Source organism: Clytia hemisphaerica, unplaced genomic scaffold, assembly GCF_902728285.1.
Source record: "Clytia hemisphaerica strain Z4C2 unplaced genomic scaffold, Clytia hemisphaerica genome assembly, whole genome shotgun sequence".
Classification (NCBI taxonomy): domain Eukaryota; kingdom Metazoa; phylum Cnidaria; class Hydrozoa; order Leptothecata; family Clytiidae; genus Clytia; species Clytia hemisphaerica.
This window is the reverse complement of record NW_027103917.1, coordinates 3498677-3518740: the sequence shown is the minus strand read 5'-3', so window position 1 is coordinate 3518740 and position 20064 is coordinate 3498677. Positions and strand designations below refer to the sequence as shown.

Here is a 20064-nt window from a genome sequence, read left to right as displayed (position 1 = left end):
TGAATGGATGTGTATTCCTCGTTCTTTAAAATCGCTCGACATAAATGTTTCCAAAGAATGGGGAATACACTATTATTATTTGCTAACATTCAAAGAAACTGGAAAATAATATGGGTCGAAAAAACATTTTATACGTAGAGGCAATAAACATGTTGAATGAACAATTCTGTAAAAGAGTTCCACACATTAACCAAATGTTTCAATTTCAAAGACTTTGCAGAATTTCAACATCAGTATGTCTGATAACAAAATGGTTTGGTTAGAGCTTGTTATAACCTTTTTAGGAATATACGTATATAAAGTAAATTCAAATAATAAATTATGATCGACTATGGTATGATCAATAATTAATACATAAATGTTTTTACTCATCTTGTAAGTTATTTTCTTTTCGATTGTCAAAAGGGCCCTAAGTCAGTAAAAATAAGAAGTGACTTCTGGTAAAAAAATGATGTCACCTAAAAAATCCTTAAGCTCGTAAAAGTAAGGAAATTTCAATGCAATATAGCCCTAAGTCCTACAATTGCCATTTCAGAGCCTCTGTAGCAAGCCATGAAACTATCCTTTAAACCACAAAAAGTTACTTATAATGGTTCTATGATTATAGAAAAGTATGGACTTCATCAAAAGTATGGAGTTACTTAGGGCATTATTTTGTTCCAAAGTAATAAGCAAATGAAACCTTTAAAGTCGATTATCTCAAATTGGAAAAAATGGACTTAAGTCTGTCTTGAATTGACACAGCGACATACAATGATATGATTGTAAAGTTCAAGAATTATGAATAGCCTATCAACAGTGCTCGTACTTTCTAGCCTGACGCACAGACATTTGTATAGCAAAAGGTTAATGTAAAGGTAAAGATTAACAGCTAAGAAGTTGATCCGCTATCTGCTTATCTTGTAGCAAAGATTATGTTTTGTTTTTGGACTCATATACATATTTTTTTCATTGCTAACTACATAGTTCGGACCCCCCTTTTCTTAAGGGGGGGGGGATGTCACCTTCTGAAAAGGTGAAGAAGGGGGTCAGAAACTTTAATGAAAAAGGGATGGATAGCAAGGAAGGCGGTAGTTTAACAAGAGGGGCTTAAATATATATATTGTAGATTATTTTCAAGCAATGAAATTTGGCCTTCATTTATAAAGGTTGGGGGATACCAAGAAGGGGGGATCATTTAAGAAGGGGGGATCAGACCCCTTTCCGCACTATGAACTATTGGAGTAAAAATGATATTGTGATTAGCAGAAGGTCTATGTCCAAAATGCAAAGATACAAGATGCAAAAACAAGCACTCAAGAACTGTTGAATAAAACCTTTTAGCACAGAAGTAGTATAAAACGCAATTCAAAATTTTGAGTCTGTCAAATGATTTTTCCATAGTCTTCAGTTATTACTTTCTATGTTATTAGAGAACACCAAAAGGGGAGCGAAAAATTGTTGATATTATTGATTGTTCTGGTTCTGGTGATGTGGACACTTCAACAGTGGTCAAGGTTGATGCTGAAGATAACACCATAACTGGAATCACTGGAAGAAAACTCACAGTAAGAAACTTTTAAAGCCTTTAAGAACTTTTAAGTTTTCAGGTTTTTGTACCGGGTTCGACCAAGAAAAAAGTATAAGGGTTTGATGGCTAATTGTATTCGAAAAAATAATGTAATATTTTAATGAATTCTTTTGTCGTTGTAAACAGGGAAGGCAAACTTATAATTTTTTCGTTTAAAAATTTTTATGTAATTGAATCTACAAAGCCTAATTTACATGAGAACCTTATTAACGGTTGGATAAATTTTCCTTTCTCCAACCCAAGATCATAATTTTCAAACAAAAGTAACCATGATCAGACATTTCAACTAACCCACTTGAAATCATTATTTCAAGCCATTCTTATTTAATTCTTGAATATTTTTTAAGGTACCCAGCTCATGGAATAATCCTAGTGGTGACTTTTATGTTGGCTGCAAGCGTTTATATTCCCTGTTCCCAACAACTCCAAGAAGGAGAGTCAAGGTACGAAAGCATGTTTATCCTTTAAAATTCTTTTGCAATGACAAGAAGTTACCTAATTTGATATTGAAAAATTAAGAAAAAAAGTCAAAACAAATTGGCAACTATATTGAGAAATGTTTGAAAAAATTTGTTAGAAAAAACTGGTTGGAGGAGGGCCCTACGATTTCTATAATGAAACTGCTTTTCTAGCAATAGTTGATTGAGCAAACTAATGGAATTTATAGTTAGCACAATGATAAATGAAAACAAACTTTATCTTTGTATTTTCATAGACAAATTTAACACATACTTTCATTTATAGAAAGAGTTCAAGGAAGATGAATGGGACCCAGCTCAACAACTTGCTCTCTCAAAAGCAAGTGCTAATCTTCTTGAAGAGGAAACTAAACAAGGCTCTACTACCAAAACAGAAGTAAGCACGCCTTAACAGTGACATTTTTCTGGAATGGGTGCATGGGGTTGGGTCTAGAAAATAGAAATTGACCCTGATTTATCAAAAAATCATTGATGTTTGATCATGGCTTCTTTAGAACAAAGTCTTGCCTGCTACCCCAGAAACTTTTTACAAGATTAGGTGGCTACAACTTGATCATAGACGGTACGTTGTGAAAATGAGGGTTGAATGCCTTTTCTTATAAGTCAATTTGAATTCTCTTCACTTTGCATTCTACAAATACAATTTAATGCTCATCATGACGTTACAATTCACATCTTTGTCTTTTAACTAGTTGCACAGGACCTGACAGTATTTCAGCTCCAAATGTCTTTAAACCAGTATAAAAGCCAAGTTTTATCTTCCATTTTAAGGATCAAAAGTTACAGCTAGATGATTTGAAATCAACTGTTGAATGTTTGAAGAAATTCAATGAGAAATATGACGATTGTGGCCCTGTTTATGATTGTGTTGTTTTCCATAACGGAGAAGAATGGAAGTGAGTAATATTTACCAACATGCATCATGATTTAAAGCTTGGTTATATACTTTTGTAACAATATTTTTGTATCTATAGCTTTTAAAAAAATATGTAATTGGCTTTTTCGGCAATCCAAAAAATATCTGCAATCTGATTGGTTAAAAAGAGTACAATATATCTTGTATTTTACATGTACAAAATATAAATTGACAAAAAGATGCTGTTGCATTGTAGCGGTAGAAGCAATCTAACATCACTTTGCTACGAAAGTGCTCTGAGCTTTTTTTTTAACACAAAAAGTGCATTTTTTGGGTCACCGATAAAGCAGTTACCAGACATTGGCTTGTACAATATGAAAATATTTCACTCGCTCCGGTTTTTCCATATATTTTGTACGGAAAAATGTCGGAACTCGTAAAGTATTTCTCATATTGTACTCGCAACTGTCTGATAACTATTACATATTATATTGTTAAAAAACTATTACGCCTAGCCTGTGACACATGCAACATGCCTTTGAGTTCAACTTGCAAACACTGAATTGAGTCCCTCGTCTACAATGATTTAAAATAACAAAGAATTGATAGTGCAGTAGTCATGAAGTCCTTTTCTTTCTTGATTTGCTGACTTTGAGAAAATTATAAAGTACATCAGTGCGTGATCTGTTAATTCATTACAGTCATTATATACATTTCATTATCCTTGCATTTGTACTCTCACCCAGTTTGGTATCTAAATTTCTGTTGAATTGTTGAATTGCCTTTACATCAGAATGTCATAATCATAAATTCTGCCCTTATGTATTACAATGAATCGAATACAGTCGCTCTAATGTTGTCTTCTGATTAGCCACCAGAACCGTTGGAAAACCAACGGATCCGGCAAGACTCAAACTCACAAAGCCCGCGAATGGTATTTCAAGTCTCGCCGGATTCGTTTGTTTTCCAAAGGGCGACTGTATTCACTTCATCAGAATGTCATACTTTTGACGGACATGCTCAATCATATTATCATAACAATATTACTCTTTTCAGGGCATGTGTGGATACAACACAAACTGGGAAGCTAGAAAACTGTCAATTAATGAGTTCTTTTCATGTTAATGGTGAATTTGGAAGATTTAGTGACAAAGGTAAGATGTATCTTTTGAACTATTGTAACCTGGATTTCTTCAATTATCTTAATATTATTTTGGCTACCAAAAGTTAATTATACTCAAAGCAATGGTACAAAATTAATAAAACATTTCGTCGCATCAAAATAAGAAAGCCTTAAGTCCATTTTTTCAAAAATTGAGTTATGACCATACCGATGCTTTATACCCCATTTTTTATCGAATTTTTGGCTTAAATCCATCAAAAACCAACCTAAAGTGGCCTAATTTTAAGTTTTTTGAAAAATAAGAATTTTTATTTTTGAAATTTTCTCAAGTTAAGAAAGTCTTAAGTCCATTGTCATTTTAGTTGGACTTTAGGACCTTTTAGATTAAGGTTTTAGTTAAAGAGTTCAAAAAAGTTAAGAAAGTTTAAAGCAAGAAAGTCTTAAGTCCATTTTGGAGTTAAGACACTTTTTCACTGGAAATTTTTCAAATTTTCAGTTTTAATCAAGGAAATTTACATAGAAAAAAAGGTTTAAGTCCATTCTCGAAAAACATGCTATGAAGAAGCATTCATATCTCCGCAATGGTATAAGTGACAATGTTGATACTTTAGAACTTGAAAGATCTTTCTTCATTTATATTCATATCAAAAAAGCAGCTAGCTAGCCCAACATGGTCAAAAATGGCAGCCATTTCAAACCTTTAAACTTGATTTTCTCAAAACTACAAAAATGGACTTAAGGCTTTCTTATTTTGATGCGACGATTTGTTTCTGTTTCCCACAAACTTAACCTTGTTTTTGCCTTTTAGATATGGTTAATTATGGTCTTACCGTACTGGACGATGGCAAAAGGCTTTCGATTGTCACCAATTCCAGTAAATTCTTTTAATTGATTGAATTCTTTATATTTTATTACTGTCAAGTCTGTTTCATGATGACCAATTAAAAAAAAATCTACCTTAATCCTTTGTTGCTAAAACTGACCATTTTTTGAATTCAAATGTCTCCATAACGCTTTGTCTCTCAATTGATTCATTCTTTAATTGCCTTCGCCTTTAATGTGAATTCATCACTCAAACAACTATCAGTTTTTTTTACGTTTAAAATAAATTGAGACTGTACTGTATATATCGTATTTTCAAAAGCTAAATTGATTTCTCTAATTTTCAGGTTCACATGGTACTCATGTTGCTTCAATCTCTTCAGCTTATTTTGAAGATAAGCCCGAACTTAATGGTGTTGCACCAGGTGCTAAGGTAGACTGTTACCCCTAAATCTTGTTCATCAACCCTTCACTTTAGCACCCTTTTAAAGCTAACGAGTTTACTTTAGTATCAGATAGAGCTAATGTAAATGGTTAGAAAAATCTTTATTTTTGTGAATTTCTCAATGCGGTCTAAGCATGAATTTTAGAACTATATTGTAAATTTTGTTTTTTTTTTTTGGTGAAAATGCAATAAATTGTTACTCCTTTTCTAGATAATCTCCATGCAAATTGGTGATAACAGAGTAGATGGTATGGAAACTGGCACTGCTTTGATCAGAGCTGTAAGCTATTAATGATTAATATGTTTTGCTTTCAGGGCAATTCCTATTTTCTTCTAAGTCTGAATTCCACATTCCTTCGATAGGTTTGTATTGATTTAATATTCAAAAGATAGATGCTCAAATTAAACGTAGTAGTTGAAAGTGTTACTTTACCCTTTTGGTAATCCGGTAAATTATTTGACACTGTTTGCCGATAAGTAATGGTTGTTCATTCAAGATTGTAGGAAAATCTTCTTTTTTTAAATTTAGCTCAAGTGTGCAGTCGATCGAAAAGTTGACGTCATCAATTTGAGTTATGGGGAGTCAAGTAAATGGGCAAATTCAGGGTACATATTATGACTCTCTAATTTCAACAACATTGTTGAACAACATTGAATTTTTCAGTGAAAAATTTTATTATATTATCACAAAAATCTATCACAAAATTTATCTTTTAAAATGAAGAAGTCCTTCATTATTTTTTTTCATTGTTATTTTTACGGAAAGTTCTGTAGAAATTGATCAAATTAATCTTAGCATGAATCTTTATTTGTTTCTAACAAGCAGCATATCACTTTGAAAGTTTCAAGCAGTCTCGAATTGTAAATGGTTTTCTTAATTAAAACCTCATATTTCGATCTTGAAAACCTGTAAATTAATTATCAATATATGACTTTTATTTTCCATCAGTCGGGTGATTGAAATGATGAACAAAATCGTTGCAGAACACAATATAATCTTTATGTCCAGTGCTGGAAATAATGGTCCTGCACTCTCAACTGTTGGTGCACCAGGAGGAACCTCCGAATTTGTTATTGGTATATTTTACTTGTTATGTTTTAATTTCAACACGCATCAAGCGATATGTCTTGGTGTTATTTTAAGTATTTTTTTTCTTGTGCAACAAGCTTGAGAATGGTGATAACACTGAAACACGTACTTTGGTATTGGTATGTTATTGGACCATTACGAGTTCGAAAGGAATCATGGGGAATTAGGAGACTGTTCATCTAACGTTTCTAGACCATCTAAAAAGAACAACGAATAACTTTTAAAAAGCGACAAAAAGAACAACTATCCCTAACCGTAACCCTAACTATCAAAGAACGACATATTTTGCCGTCCAAAACCCCGACCTTGGTCAGTGACTACCACCCCTACATATTCATTACTTTTTGTACTTTACGCTATTTAAACAACTAGCGGTTTAAAGAATGATAAATTACGAATGCGTGTAAGTCTCTATGGGTGAGCTGGAAACATTACATAGATGGACTAACTCTTAGTCCAACGCGTCATGATAGAGACTTTCTATAAGTCTAAAATTTTGAAGATTTTAACCAACGTTAATGGGGCGCAATCAGCTCTGATTACCCATAATTCACTTTGCCAGTGAAATGGTCTATGATATAACTCTTTTCTTTCTATATTTTCTATCTATTTCTAAAATCACAAGAATTCTCAAGAATTTTCTATTACGTTGTATAAATACATAACAAAAATTATTTTTATGCCAATAGGTGTTGGAGCCTACGTGTCGCCAGATATGATGGCTGCTGAATACTCTATGCCTGAAAAACTTCCTGGAAATCAATACACATGGTCCTCTACTGGGCCAAGGTAATTTTCAAATTGTTTTTGTAAGTTCGAGTTACATTATATAGAATATGAAAATCTGAATAATTTTTCACTCAAGGTTGTTTTTGTTAAAGTCAATGAGAATTGAATTTTAAGATTTTGGTAAAATTTTCTTTTTAGTGTTGATGGTGCTCTTGGTGTCTGCATCACTGCTCCAGGTGGTGCCATCACTTCAGTTCCTAATTGGACGTTATCCAAAAGTCAATTGATGAATGGTACTTCGATGTCATCACCAAACGCTACTGGAGGAGTGGGTACGTTGTCATATTTATCATATGAAATGCTGAATGAAAAACTTAACAATCTCCTCAAATCACTCAGCAGAGCTTTTGAGTAATTATCATAAGCCTTATACTACAAATTTACGTTTCAAAGCGGAGCGATGGCCAAGTGGTCAAAGGTGTCAGCGTCTCTCTCCAGGGATTTGCGGTTCGAATCCCCGCTCCTTCCAATATTCCGTTTAGTTCATAGATAGCCGAGCCGGCTAGCTATGAACCCCGTGAAAACAATCGAAAGACTGTCTAAAAGTCCTAGATTACTCGGCTATCCACGTACAAAAAAATATCGTGAAAGTCTCGTTCTCAAAATATTTACACAGTGACGATTGTCTCATTTGAGGCTTTCCTATCATACTTCAAACTATCATACACGTTTTAATAGGGAATAGGTAGTTTGAAACTCCTATTGGTTAGCTTGTTAGCTTGCACCTTTTAAAGGTATCTTAATCTTCTTATTTCTTACTAATGTATGGTGGATAATTCTGAATTATTCTTTCATCTTTTATTAGCTGTCCTACTATCTGCTTTGAACAAAGAAGGAATACCACATTCTCCAAGAAGGTATCGTTTCTTCCTTATACACTGCTCTTGCTCTTGATAACCTTTGAAAAAAATATTTATGGAATTGACTTTAAATTTTGCAAGTGAGCACCAAATATAATTTGGCATCTTTGGTGAAAATTTTGACATCATTTATGACGTCATCGTTACATGATGACGTCATCATTCTTTGAAAACACCGAAAATAGTACCCCCTCTAATATTTTTAGCTCAAATTTTTTAAGGGAACTCCACGTAACATTAGAAAAATTTTGAGGCAGAGGTTAAATTTTTTGCCACCTGTTGGTATCGTGTATTTTAAAGACCCTTTTTGCCTAAACAGCCCTAGGATACTGTAACTAGCGATTGAAAAATGTTATTGACAAGTTTTATGTATTAATGAGACGAGCTTGTAGCCAATCGGATGAGGGGTTATGCTGAAAGTGAGCATTTTAAGTTAAAAACGGACCGAGTAAAATACCAACCGCTCACGTGAATAAATTGAAATTTTACAGACTGTCTTAGATGGTCCATATCCATCAAAATCCCCAAGATGCTTGCTTCTAATAGTAAAAAAATAGAAAGATACTAGCAGGGTTAAGAGAATTTCAATTTCTCTAACAAGATTCGAAAGTCTTTCCTTTGACTAATACAAATATGGTCTGTAGTTCTTGCCCCACTTCAAAGCCGAAAGCCGAAAATACTTCAATGTTGCGCTAAAAACAAGAGGCTAGAGAAGTAATAAGATAAAGTAGTAAAAGTTTGGTATAAAAAAGTTTAAAATGGCTTTTAAATTACGCCCCAATTACTAGAACACGATAACAACGAATAGTGTTTTCTAGAAATTTTCTGTTTCCCCTTCTCCTGTTTAGGATATCCATTTTTCAAGTTTCGCAGCCCATGGATATCCGAGCTGAAGAAAAAATGTCAAAATGTCAAAAATATCAAAAGAATACTAATAACCATGACAAAATAGTTTCGTGTGCGTAAAGCTTCGATTGTGATTTTAATATTATTTTTTATATAAACGTGCCTGAAAAAGTGCTATAATGATTAATGTAAAATTAAATGATTAAATTAAATGATAAATTAATTAAATTTAATTCGAACTAAAATATTGGTCCCCTCCACTGGAAAGTGGTTTAAATTACTCTCTGTAATTCGAATCTTTTTTTTAATTCGAAGAAAATGTTTGGTCCCATGAACGATGAATTAACTGTCATTTTCAATCGTTTATGGGCGAGAAAATAAACATCCTCTAGCCTTCTGTTATATACATCCTCGGAATATTAAGGTCCGAACCACTCAAAAATTCTGAATTTTTACAGAAAAGAGAACATTTTTTTTAGCTCTATGGAACTCTACCACATTTCAAACATCCTTACTTTAGTAACTGGAAAAGCCCTTTTAATGTAATTTTTTCTTAACCATCCACGTCTGTTTCAATTTTTTGACGTTTACCATTCAATTCAATTCAAACTCGTCCATAGAGCATTTTTCAGTATTAGTTTTTATTTTCATCTATCCCGAGAAATATTATCCTGGATAAAGGAAAATTTTTAAATACAGAACGATTTCTATTTACTTGTTTAAATATAATGTGAAAATGTCTTTTTAGACTTTCCGGTGGCTTCCTATTTTCATCTTACCGTAGCAATAGAGAAATGAAATATGCCAATCCTCAACCAAACCTTTGGAAAGACAGCGATTGAAGTCAAGTGTTTGCTAAATATTTTCGTACCTTTGAATATACCAGCCAATTTCAAACCTTTACAGTTCAATGTATTTCAAGCTTGTCCAAGAGCATCATTTGAAATTCTGTATCTCGAATGGCATCAAATTTTCAATTGACTTGTAATTAAATAGTTCAGTCCATCAAGTTTCCAATTGTCTTGTAATTAAATACTTCAGTCCTCAATCAAGCCTTCGAATGGCCATGGAAGTCGATTTCAAACCTTTTTCATATCCTTTCCAAGCTTGCCAAATAATACCTCGAGCTCTAGAAGTCAGTGTTTCGCTATGTTGATAAACACCATTGAAGTTGATATTGAAGCACCTCTCATTCCACCACCCCGATGGATATGTTACTGCACAATTAATTAAATCCGCGAGGTCTTGATCAGAATCAAAGGTTGAAAATTTCATGCCGTCAGCTGATACAGTCCAATCATGATGATAAGGAGTTCCTTCAACAAACACACCAGCATTTAATTGATAGAATAAATCTTCGCCTTCAATATAAAAGTTTTTGTACACAGCATATTGTGTCTCATCTTGGAAAGAATTTGCCTGCAGTGCAATTTCCATGTTTCGTCCCTTAGTCAACTTATGTATATTCTCAAGACCCAACCAATGCTCGCCTCCAATGTCACCAAATCCATTTTTATACTTTTCCCAATTTTGATAGAAGTCTACCGAACCATCAAATCTCTTTTGAATGATTATCTTGGCTTTACCAGGAATCATCTCACACCACACTTTGAATTTTTCTCGATTGTAATAGATAAAGTAAACACCCGACTGATGGTACTCAAGCTTCATCCAATCGGCGCAATCTATGTTTTGGTGGACTGCAGTAGCCAACATTTCACCTTCTGTAGAGACCAGATAACTCGACAGATCTGATATGATTCCATATAGTTTGCAAAGCCATGTTGTTGCCGAAACCTCTTTGTATTGGACATATTCGCAATTTGTGAAATTTTGTTTGAGGCATTTGTGAAAGCAATGATCTTTGGAAGGCACTTCTCCATCAAACCATGGTCGAGGCCCATTAATAGCTGTGTTTCTATGCAGGTGTTTGAACGGTAGGAAAGGCGTATGAGGGTCAGGGTTGCCTCTAGCAAAACCGAAATCCAAGGTTAGAATACAAGGTATCATTATTGATATCATCATCATCAAGCTTTTATTGGATTCTTTTAACCGTTTGTCTGTCAAATATTTGTAGGTTACGCTTTACATTTTAAGGCCACTTCTTGATGTTACGATAAAAAAAAATGAATTCGATCAACACAGTTTTAAATTCCAGATTGCTCTTTTTGGTGAATATCGACTTATTATAAAGTGTTATTTTTATTTATGTAGTACTCGATCAAGCCATCAAATGGCCGTCAATTTCAATCATTTACTATTGAATGTTTTCCAAGCTTGTCAAGGAACAACTTTAGCATGACTTCGTCTATAATCCGAGAAACATCAAATCGTGTCAATTTTTTTAATCAAACATTTCAGACCTCAACAACCAAGCAATTGAATTGCCATCAAATTCAAACCTTTTCTTGTGTTAAGAGAATAAGAAACAATCGAAATGAATTATTAAAAAACTAATTTACCAACAATGTTCAATAATTTAAAGGAGTATTTTCCAGGGGGTATCCGCACATTTTCAAAAATGTTTTTTGGACCTAGTAGGTAAGTCTGCGACCGCAACCGGAGGCGACCCGAAGGCTCCTCTTTCGATAGCTATCTACCCGAAGGTAGGGGAGGGCGTTACTCTTTCTCCCTGGATTGCTCCACTTACCCTTGATCCTTCTCTTAATTGCTGAGCTTCAAGCAGAGAGGCATCAAGTACCTTTTTGGAAATCTTTGGTATGACCCGGCTTGGAGTTGAACCCACAACCTTGCGAACCGTAGCCGGATGCTCTACCACTGCACTACGGTCCTACCTCGGAGGCTCTTTAAATTAGCCAATGTTCGGGTACATTTGGTCACCTTTATCTGTTACAACATCTACAAGATATTCAACTCCTTCAACTTTGTCCAAAGATTTGCAAATCTGCAGGGTTCGTAGATTGAAATTTGTTGATTGCCTACATGATTTCTTTTCTCCGCCGTAACGAACGCCGACTCAAGGATAGCTAAAAATTGGTCTGAAAGGTTAGTCTGCCCGCTGTGATAATAAAGAGAAGAGAAGTCACATGGTTTATCCTTGGTCAGTCAGCCTCTTTTGACATTGCTAACAAATAGGGTTTTTAATCTTAGTAAATGATGATGAAATTTAATGCGTTATGCATTTTCGCTAAACGCTATATTTTTGACTGATTGTTTTCATTTTCTCCGTATTGCTATCTAAAAACTTTCATCATCAGGTAGGTCCATTCAGCATCTAGTTTTAATTGAAAAGGTTCTTCCACCCCCTGTATGGGTTTTTAATGGAACAGCCTAATGTATTCGTCATTTAAGATTATGTTCGCACGTGACGGTACCGTTTGGCTCTGAAAGGAAATGAAGTCATTCTATTGGTTACATTCAAGTTTTACGTCAATTCTAACCAATAGAATGGCTTCATTTCCTTTCGGAGCCAAACTGGGGGGGGGGGGGTACTATGTTGCGAAATTATGAATTCTCAAACTTTTTTATAAGAACGTTAATTTGGGTTATTTTTTGACAATTTTGGGCCAAAAATGATGTTACTAGCGTTCCCGAAAGTACAGATATGAAAATTGGCCCTCAAGTCGAACGTGTCTGCTCTAATTTAAAAATGAGAAAAAGGAATTACTGCAATTACGAGAATTTCTTATGAGTTCACATAATTTTCAGCAAATACGGCTAATCTCTCCAATTCGTAAGCTGACCATTTTATGTATACTTTATTTATACACGAATGTTACTAGTCATTTTATTAACACGAATTGAAATATTTCGTGTTAATAAAAACCAGCCAGCCAAAGGACACTTGAAAAAGCAATAAAATTCGTGTTAATTTTTGGAGTGTTAATTTCAAGGCTGTTGAATACTTGCCTAGTAATATTCGTGTAATAAGGTATTTACTTTAATCGTAGAAATTTTAGCGAGACTAATTTTAGCGTATATTATCGAGTCAGGAAAACCTTGATTTTTTTTTGGATTTATTTTAGCAAATCACGATTTCAAAAAAATTCGCGTGGATAAATTTTAAAGCGAATGCTCGTATTACTTTATTGACTGAATTCGTTTTCTAGCATTTCTTTGCACTGAAACCCTTCCTATTGATAAAAATGTATCAAGGCAGAAATTTCGCGCTGATAAATTTTGGCGATCTGTCGATTCAGCGTGTTTTAGCGAGATCTATTTTAGCGAAAATAGGGAAAACTCGCTAAAACGCTAAAATTAGTCTCGCTAAAATTTCTACGATTAAAGTACCATATTTTAGCCTTGATGTTCTTATAAAGTAAATTCTAATAAAAGTGTCTCAATCAGGGGGTGATTCGTGCTAAGTGGAAGTTTAGGTAGGTTTATTTCGTCGTCATAGAAACAAGTGAAGCAGAATTTTTTTTTGTAACCGCTTCATACATTGTTTATTCCTATTGAATTTCTTCTCATATTGATTTAAAGGTTATGACTCAGTTCCACATACCGGAACTCCTTAAAAATCGCGGGAACAGCCAAAAACCGGCGTAAAAGTTTCCCTCATTTTTCGAGTTACCCTTGATAGATATTCATCGCTTTTTCAAACCAGACTTCCTTAAATAAAAATCTTTAAGTACCTTATCGGGGAAAACTTCGTCGGGGAAAATTTTCGTCGGGAAAAACTTTCGTCGGGGAAAACTTTCGTCGGGGAAAACTTTCGTCGGGGAAAAATATTCGTCACTTGGCCAAATTTCGTCACTTTTCCCCGACGAAGTTTTTCCCGATAAGGTAGATGGAACGGCTGAGAATCGGCGCAAAACTCTTTTCTTATATATTTTTTCGAGTTACACTCGAAATATTCATTTCATGATTGTTTTGCACGAGATTTTATCATCCCTTTTTTTTTTGTACACAGTTACGTATTAATACTGCCAACAATGGGTCAAAAAAAGTCTGTGGAACCAGAAATATTTTTTTTCGTATTTCTCTGGCATTTTTTCATTTCATTTGATTAATTTCTAAAGAGAAAAAGGTTATGGTGATGAGAAAAGAAATCATATCTTTTACATTTGGGAATACACCTCTCCTGCTCATATACTGAAAGTTGAAATCAAATTTCATTCATCGGTATTGATTTGATTTTACCCTGTTGATTCAAACCCTTTATATCTGTTGCTGCTTTAGCTCTCATGAACTTTCATTCTTTGGAAACTACCCTTATATGAATAAATTTTCGTGAGCAGATATTTTTGCGACACAAAAATTTTTTCAAATTAATTTTCGCGGGATCTATTTTCACGGTTCGGCCTCTTTTTTTAACTAATTTCTTTTCTAGGGGTTTCGGCAAAAAGCCCTGGTTTATAAATTCACAAACTTGCAAAACTCGCGAAAAATAATCCTCGCGTAAATTAATCCACTCAGGTATGTCAATCAAAATACCACTTGTTCTGTTTATTTCTTATTTCTTATATTATTTCTTTCAGTATTCGAAGAGCACTGGAGAACACAGCTTCCAAAATCGATGGTACGTGTAGTGTGTGATACGATTTTTAAGTTAGCCTGAATATGGAGAAAAAGGGGAGAGAAAATCTTTCGGGTAGGCCACCCCAAACTTGATTCTTACACTCCACGCACACATGTTACAAGGTTTCATTTACGGCTCAAAAGGCCGATTTCTTAAGAAACATTGAGGCTGCTTGGTAAAACTAGTTTCTTTAAAAACAAAACCGTGTAGACTCAATTTTTTTTTTCTTTGACCATAGGATTGTCAAACCTAGTCCAAGGATATGGGTTACTTCAGGTATTGTTTTGTTTTGCTTACTTATGATCAGGCGGTGTCAATCGAACAAATCGCACGCAATCGAATTTGACAATTCGATTATGTTCCACAATATACGTTTGATTGGTAACCCGTCTGGTAATGATCAAATTCTTGTTTCTGTATTTGTAGTCTGCATTGCTGAAAGTCATTCTTAAAACTTAAGAAAAGATGAAAAATGACCCTACGCCTCAGAATTAACAAAAATACTGACTCTAAAGTCTGAAATGATGATATATATGAGCTCAACATATTAGAAACATTCAGGCCTTTAATGTTCCTTAGATTTTAAAAACAGGCTAATTGTGATGTGATGTAAAAACGTATTTCAAACTTTTAAGAGTAAATTCTCTTCTTTTCTAGGTAGAGAAAGCCTTTGAGTTCATGAAAGAGTGGGTGGCAGCTGACAAATGTGCAAACCATATCTTTTACCAGGTAATGAGGCTCAATCGTTTTATAACTAAACGAGTTTATTATCAAATGATCTCTTTATTCCTCCATAAGTGATACTGAAGTTTATTTCAAAAAAAAAATTCTTATTTGTACATTTTGATACAGTGCTCTTCAAGGGAAATAGATATTGAAAGTATTGCCTTCTAACCCTATTCGTAATAGGGGGGGGGTGGGTTCTGTTCGGAGGTCAAATTAATGGTAACGGCTCCTGAAATAATAGAGCTTTTGCATTTCTTTCTTTCTTTTGTAAACTTTTATTTAGCTTCAAAATAAAAAAATTTGACACCTAAAAATTTTCACACCACGCATGATGACATTTCGGACAGTAAGGTGTCACAAAAAATTGACATTGCTCCAGTACAAATTTATTTTTTATGTCAAATATATCGTTGAAACCGTAATTTATTGAATATTTAGATAAAATAAACATTTTAAACTCAGGAAACTTTTTCCTAAAACCTTTTTTAGAATACAATAGCTATTTATAAGAACAAAGGAAATTTTCGGTTTTTGATCACTTTGGGCATGATGAGTGACGTCATCACAAAGATTTTTTGTCATAAGTTAGCTTATGTGACAAGGATCTTGTGTGCCAAATTTCATCCAAAAAGACCCACTAAAACAAAAGTACAGGAAAAGCTCCCCCCTAGTTTTGAACCGCCCCTAAAAGCCTAGTATGAATAGGGTTAAAACGGAACGGACATTTTAAAGAGTTCAAATTTTTTGCAAAAAATTCGAATTATATGAAGATGAAAAAAGATGAAGAATAAAATGAAAATCTTTTTTACAGGTTCAAAAATCTTGATTTTATACTTTTTTGAATCTTATGAACTTTGCTTGTTTCAAATATGTGTTCAGAATTTTCATATCTTTCTCGGGTCAAAATTAGGCTAAAAATATGGGCAAAATGGGCCCACTTTGGAGGACTGAAACATTTGGAAAATGTATGACATGGCAGCACTGGAGCCTGGTAATCTTGAACCAAGTTTTCCATATTCATGCAATTTTTTTTGTTTTCATAAAAATCGCCACAATACATCATATATTTGTTTCTTCTTTTTTATCAATGCTCAATCTCAACTCGTATTGATAGCAAGAAAAATATCCACTCAAATTTTCTCTGATACAGTCAGACTTCAATCTCTACATATATGAAAATTTACAAAATCATTTATTTTGTAATTCTCTTCAATCCCAGATCCGAACTATGGAAGGCAAGAGAGGCTTATATCTCCGAGAATACAAAGACCATAATATTCCCGAGAAACAGACGGTCATCATTACACCCAAATTTCATAAGAATACAGGTAAAACATTAACCATTTAAAATTGAAAATGGATAAGTTTGATATTTCATTTATTATGCCCAACTTGGATCATAGTGATCTCGGTTCGGTGACGAAATTTTAACATTTTACGCGTTTTATTTATAAGGACGTTCAAAATTTTTTGAAACATTCTAATGTTTTTAACTTTATGAAATTTAAGCTTAAAAATGTTCTTAAACTGCTCTTTAATTTCATTATTTTATGAGTTTCTTCGTGCAATTGCCCTAAAAAATTCATGCAGCCTTAAAATGTCTTTCACTCGTTTTTAATTATTATGGAAAATTTGTGTTTCTTTATATTGAGATGCCTTGGAGTTTTTACAAGATACTTCACTAATTGGTCATTTAAAGTGATAGAGATGACGCGTTCTTTAGAAAAAGTAATAAGATTCTTTTATTACATCTTAACGACCAACCAAATCAAATAAGAGCTTGTAAAAACTCCAGCTTGTCCCTTTATATTGTTTGTTCTCATAAAAAAAACGTACTTTAAAATGTACCTTTATAATGGAAATATTTTGTTTTTACAGACAACAATTTGAAGATTGAATTCAATTTGAATTTGAGTTTGGTTGCCACACAATCTTGGGTTATTTGTCCAGCACACTTGAACCTTCAAAACAAAGGTAAAAAACCTTTTGGTTGAATCTACGTACGTCATTTTAGTTGGTTACTTGAACAATCAAAACGTATCTTCCAAATTTGAAAAGTAGACAAATTCTTCTTTTTAAATGGAGGAATGCTATTGTCTAACCCCCTTTTACGCTATGAAAAAGAACAAACAATGTTTCTTTGGAGCAAAGACGAAATCCTTGAAAATACAATTTGATGCTATTAGATGATACAGTTAAACTTTTAAACTTCATAGAGAAGGGAGTCAGAGTTTTAGGCGTTTAACAAGGAACCTTCTCCGATCATTTTATAAGGGCAGATTTATGAAGACTCTGTAACCGCTGTTCTATTCACTATTTTTTTTGTCTGTGGCGCTATTATTTTTATAAAAAAGAATATAAAATCGCTAATTGCTTTTACTTCCCTTTAAAGATTTATTTAAATGAGGCCGACCTGTTTGACTTGTAGTTTTATGTACTTAAAATTTGCAAAACTTTTTGTAGCACTGTAGGAGGTTAACCTTGAGAATTTATAGGAGGGATTTTAGAACCCATTTAACTCTAGGCACATAAAAGTAAAAGTAAAAGTTTTTCAAACTTTGGAACCACACCTTTGTAGTTTTTAAACCCGTAAAATTTTTGAAAATGTTTTTTTTTAATTTAGAGCGTGGACTTGTTATCGAGGTCCGAAAAGCTGGATTGACTCAAGGTGTACATTACGCTGAGGTTTGTGTGTATGACCTTTATTCATTTTCGTATAGCTGCAGATTTACCTAGGTGAAAGTTCACAAGGTACTTAGGCAGAGCGAGTTACAGGATACAATGATGATCGCTGGACAAGGTCGGTAGGACAGACATCATTAGTAAAGCACAGGAAAGACGAGCAGATCACCTGGGTGGGAAAAAGCATTTCACACCTACATTCAAGAAATTCACCCGGGTGGAAACTTTTCCACCCGGGTGATACTAAATTTTTCCTGTAAAGAGAAGTATTTGAAACATCCAACGATATTTCTAACGTTTGCGTTTGTTTTCCTTACTTTATCTAGGTACACGCGTTTGATACAGAAAACATTAATATGGGTCCAGTCTTTCGTATTCCTGTAACCGTCGTCATCCCTGAAAAGTATGTACAGTTCAATCTATTTTACGTATATTTCAATCTTTTTTACGTACAGTTTTACGTGCAGTTTAATCTATTTTACGTACAATAACCCTCCACGAATATTCCATTTTTGAATTTTGAGAAATTTCCCACCAGTTTGATTTTCAGTTTTCACTTTGTGAAATTAAAACCCCGTGTGAAATTTAACAAACCACTCACTCGAATATCAAGTAATTCAGGAAACTTTTTACTTCTTCTTCCAGTATTAACCGGTTACTACCAACAACAACTGAATTTGATCTCGGAAAGTTATCATACAGACCTGGACAACGACTTCGGAAGTTCTTTTTCGTCCCCCACGGTGCAACATGGGCAGGTATAACTAGACCACGTTCACACACTACAGTTCCGTTTTGCTACGAAATGAAATGAAGCCATTCCATTGGTTAAACTCAATTTTAACGTCACTTCTAATCAATAAAATAGCTTTATTTCGTTTTTTATCGAAACTAACCGTAGTGTGTGAACGTGGTCCTAGAGTCTACTTTTGGCTGAACTTTGCTTTCTGATAATTTTTGATGACCCTGAGTCCAGTAGAAAAGACAAGGAGCACTTTACGAGATCGCTTTTTTTTGACTGAATAACACTAAACATCAAAATAACAAAAAACTGCTTGGATTTTAGAAATAAAAAAATGTTTTACAGTCAGCCTAATCTAAAGCTCAGAATTTAAGCTGTTGTTCTTATTTACCCTAATCTTCAGAATTGGTTCTTTCATCCGACGAAAAAGAGACAGATTTCCGTTATATTGTGCACGCGGTACAACTAATGGCCGACACAGCATTCATTGCGTACGAATTTGACAAGTTTTTAACCGTCAAAGCAAACGGAACAGATAACAAAATGATCTTCAAGGTCAAGGTTAGTGAATAGCAAAATTAACTAAACTGTGAGCATCCTTGTAATTTTTGGGCCTACCTGGAGGTCTGGAACTTTTTTTTCTCTTTTTTCTCTTCGTCTTTTTTGACAGTTTTCATCTGGTAGGTCCAATCAGCATCCGGCTTGATTTTTTTATTTTTGTTCTGCGTCAGCCGATCGCAGCTTTCCAAAGCTCGTTTAATTTACATCACAAATCTGAATGCGAATCATCAAAGTGGTCCAATCTGGAGAATTCTCTGGATGATCCTCTTATGAAGCCACTGCATTTAGGTTTAATGCGTAACGTGCGTGGAGTTTTTCGGAGATAATGATAGATCAGGCTCCAATAAAATGACTAAAAGAATTTCCACTCTTCTTTTTGTTGTAGGGAGGATCGACAATGGAATTATGTATTTCACGTTACTGGAATCTACCAGGTGATTCAACTTTAGAAGGGAAATTGTCTTTCCACGGATTGAAACCTGATTGTGGTCGAATTCACATGGTATGTCTGGGTCTCTTAATTCTTTTATTCTTTTAACTTATAAAGACACGGGGAAAACTTAGGCGAGTAAAGGTAAGGGTACCTTAAGGGTTTGAAAAATTAGAAAAATTAAATCTCAGTCCCATTAAGGAAAAATAGGAAAATTTCAATATTTTCCCCTAAAAAACATCGAAATTTGGTTAAATTTGTCCAAATAAGGGTCGTAAAATTCACAGAATTTTCAAATGTTTCCTCCTTTTTAGTCCCGCTAAGGGTCCGAGGGTCGAAAGCCGGGTGACAGCCCCCGTCATCCTGTAAACCCAGTACCCCCTGGGTATAAAGATAGCATACGTATGACTGCTGTGGGCTATAAACTTGTAATGTTACATTCACCTTTCTCGCCTCTATTTTACTCGTCCAGTATGAGTATTATTACTCAATTTAATGAGGAAATAATATCTGCCAATTATAGTAGGAAAATTTCTTCAATGTAGCATTGAAGTTCTTGTA

The 20064-nt window shown here is 34.0% G+C and overlaps 3 protein-coding genes across 3 annotated transcripts in view; 2 read left to right on the top strand and 1 right to left on the bottom strand.

The window, feature by feature from the left end:
- The window catches only part of LOC136809494 (prolyl 3-hydroxylase OGFOD1-like), a 629446-nt gene that overhangs the window by 79840 nt on the left and 529542 nt on the right, over positions 1 to 20064 (top strand). The gene's annotated exons all lie outside the window — the stretch shown is intronic.
- LOC136809484 (tripeptidyl-peptidase 2-like) overlaps positions 1 to 20064 on the top strand; it is a 38966-nt gene that overhangs the window by 8143 nt on the left and 10759 nt on the right. Inside the window, exons 2-24 of the mRNA XM_067066022.1 lie at positions 1413 to 1547; positions 1918 to 2013; positions 2315 to 2425; positions 2821 to 2945; positions 3962 to 4059; positions 4837 to 4902; positions 5198 to 5283; positions 5507 to 5575; positions 5825 to 5901; positions 6245 to 6372; positions 7075 to 7174; positions 7313 to 7446; positions 7980 to 8031; positions 14322 to 14362; positions 14601 to 14638; positions 15020 to 15091; positions 16308 to 16416; positions 16967 to 17062; positions 17712 to 17773; positions 18097 to 18173; positions 18416 to 18528; positions 18916 to 19073; positions 19459 to 19575. Coding sequence (XP_066922123.1) covers positions 1413 to 1547; positions 1918 to 2013; positions 2315 to 2425; positions 2821 to 2945; positions 3962 to 4059; positions 4837 to 4902; positions 5198 to 5283; positions 5507 to 5575; positions 5825 to 5901; positions 6245 to 6372; positions 7075 to 7174; positions 7313 to 7446; positions 7980 to 8031; positions 14322 to 14362; positions 14601 to 14638; positions 15020 to 15091; positions 16308 to 16416; positions 16967 to 17062; positions 17712 to 17773; positions 18097 to 18173; positions 18416 to 18528; positions 18916 to 19073; positions 19459 to 19575 — 2160 coding nt within the window. The remainder of the gene's footprint in view (positions 1 to 1412; positions 1548 to 1917; positions 2014 to 2314; positions 2426 to 2820; positions 2946 to 3961; positions 4060 to 4836; positions 4903 to 5197; positions 5284 to 5506; positions 5576 to 5824; positions 5902 to 6244; positions 6373 to 7074; positions 7175 to 7312; positions 7447 to 7979; positions 8032 to 14321; positions 14363 to 14600; positions 14639 to 15019; positions 15092 to 16307; positions 16417 to 16966; positions 17063 to 17711; positions 17774 to 18096; positions 18174 to 18415; positions 18529 to 18915; positions 19074 to 19458; positions 19576 to 20064) is intronic.
- Positions 8641 to 11441, bottom strand: LOC136809483 (microfibril-associated glycoprotein 4-like). The gene has a single exon (XM_067066021.1). The coding sequence runs from the start codon at positions 10906 to 10908 to the stop codon at positions 9925 to 9927; it is 984 nt and encodes a 327-aa protein (XP_066922122.1). The 5' UTR covers positions 10909 to 11441; the 3' UTR covers positions 8641 to 9924.

Excerpts from the sequence above, each read along its gene's own strand:
- LOC136809483 (XM_067066021.1), bottom strand. The coding sequence starts at position 10,908 with ATGATGATGATATCAATAATGATACCTTGTATTCTAACCTTGGATTTC.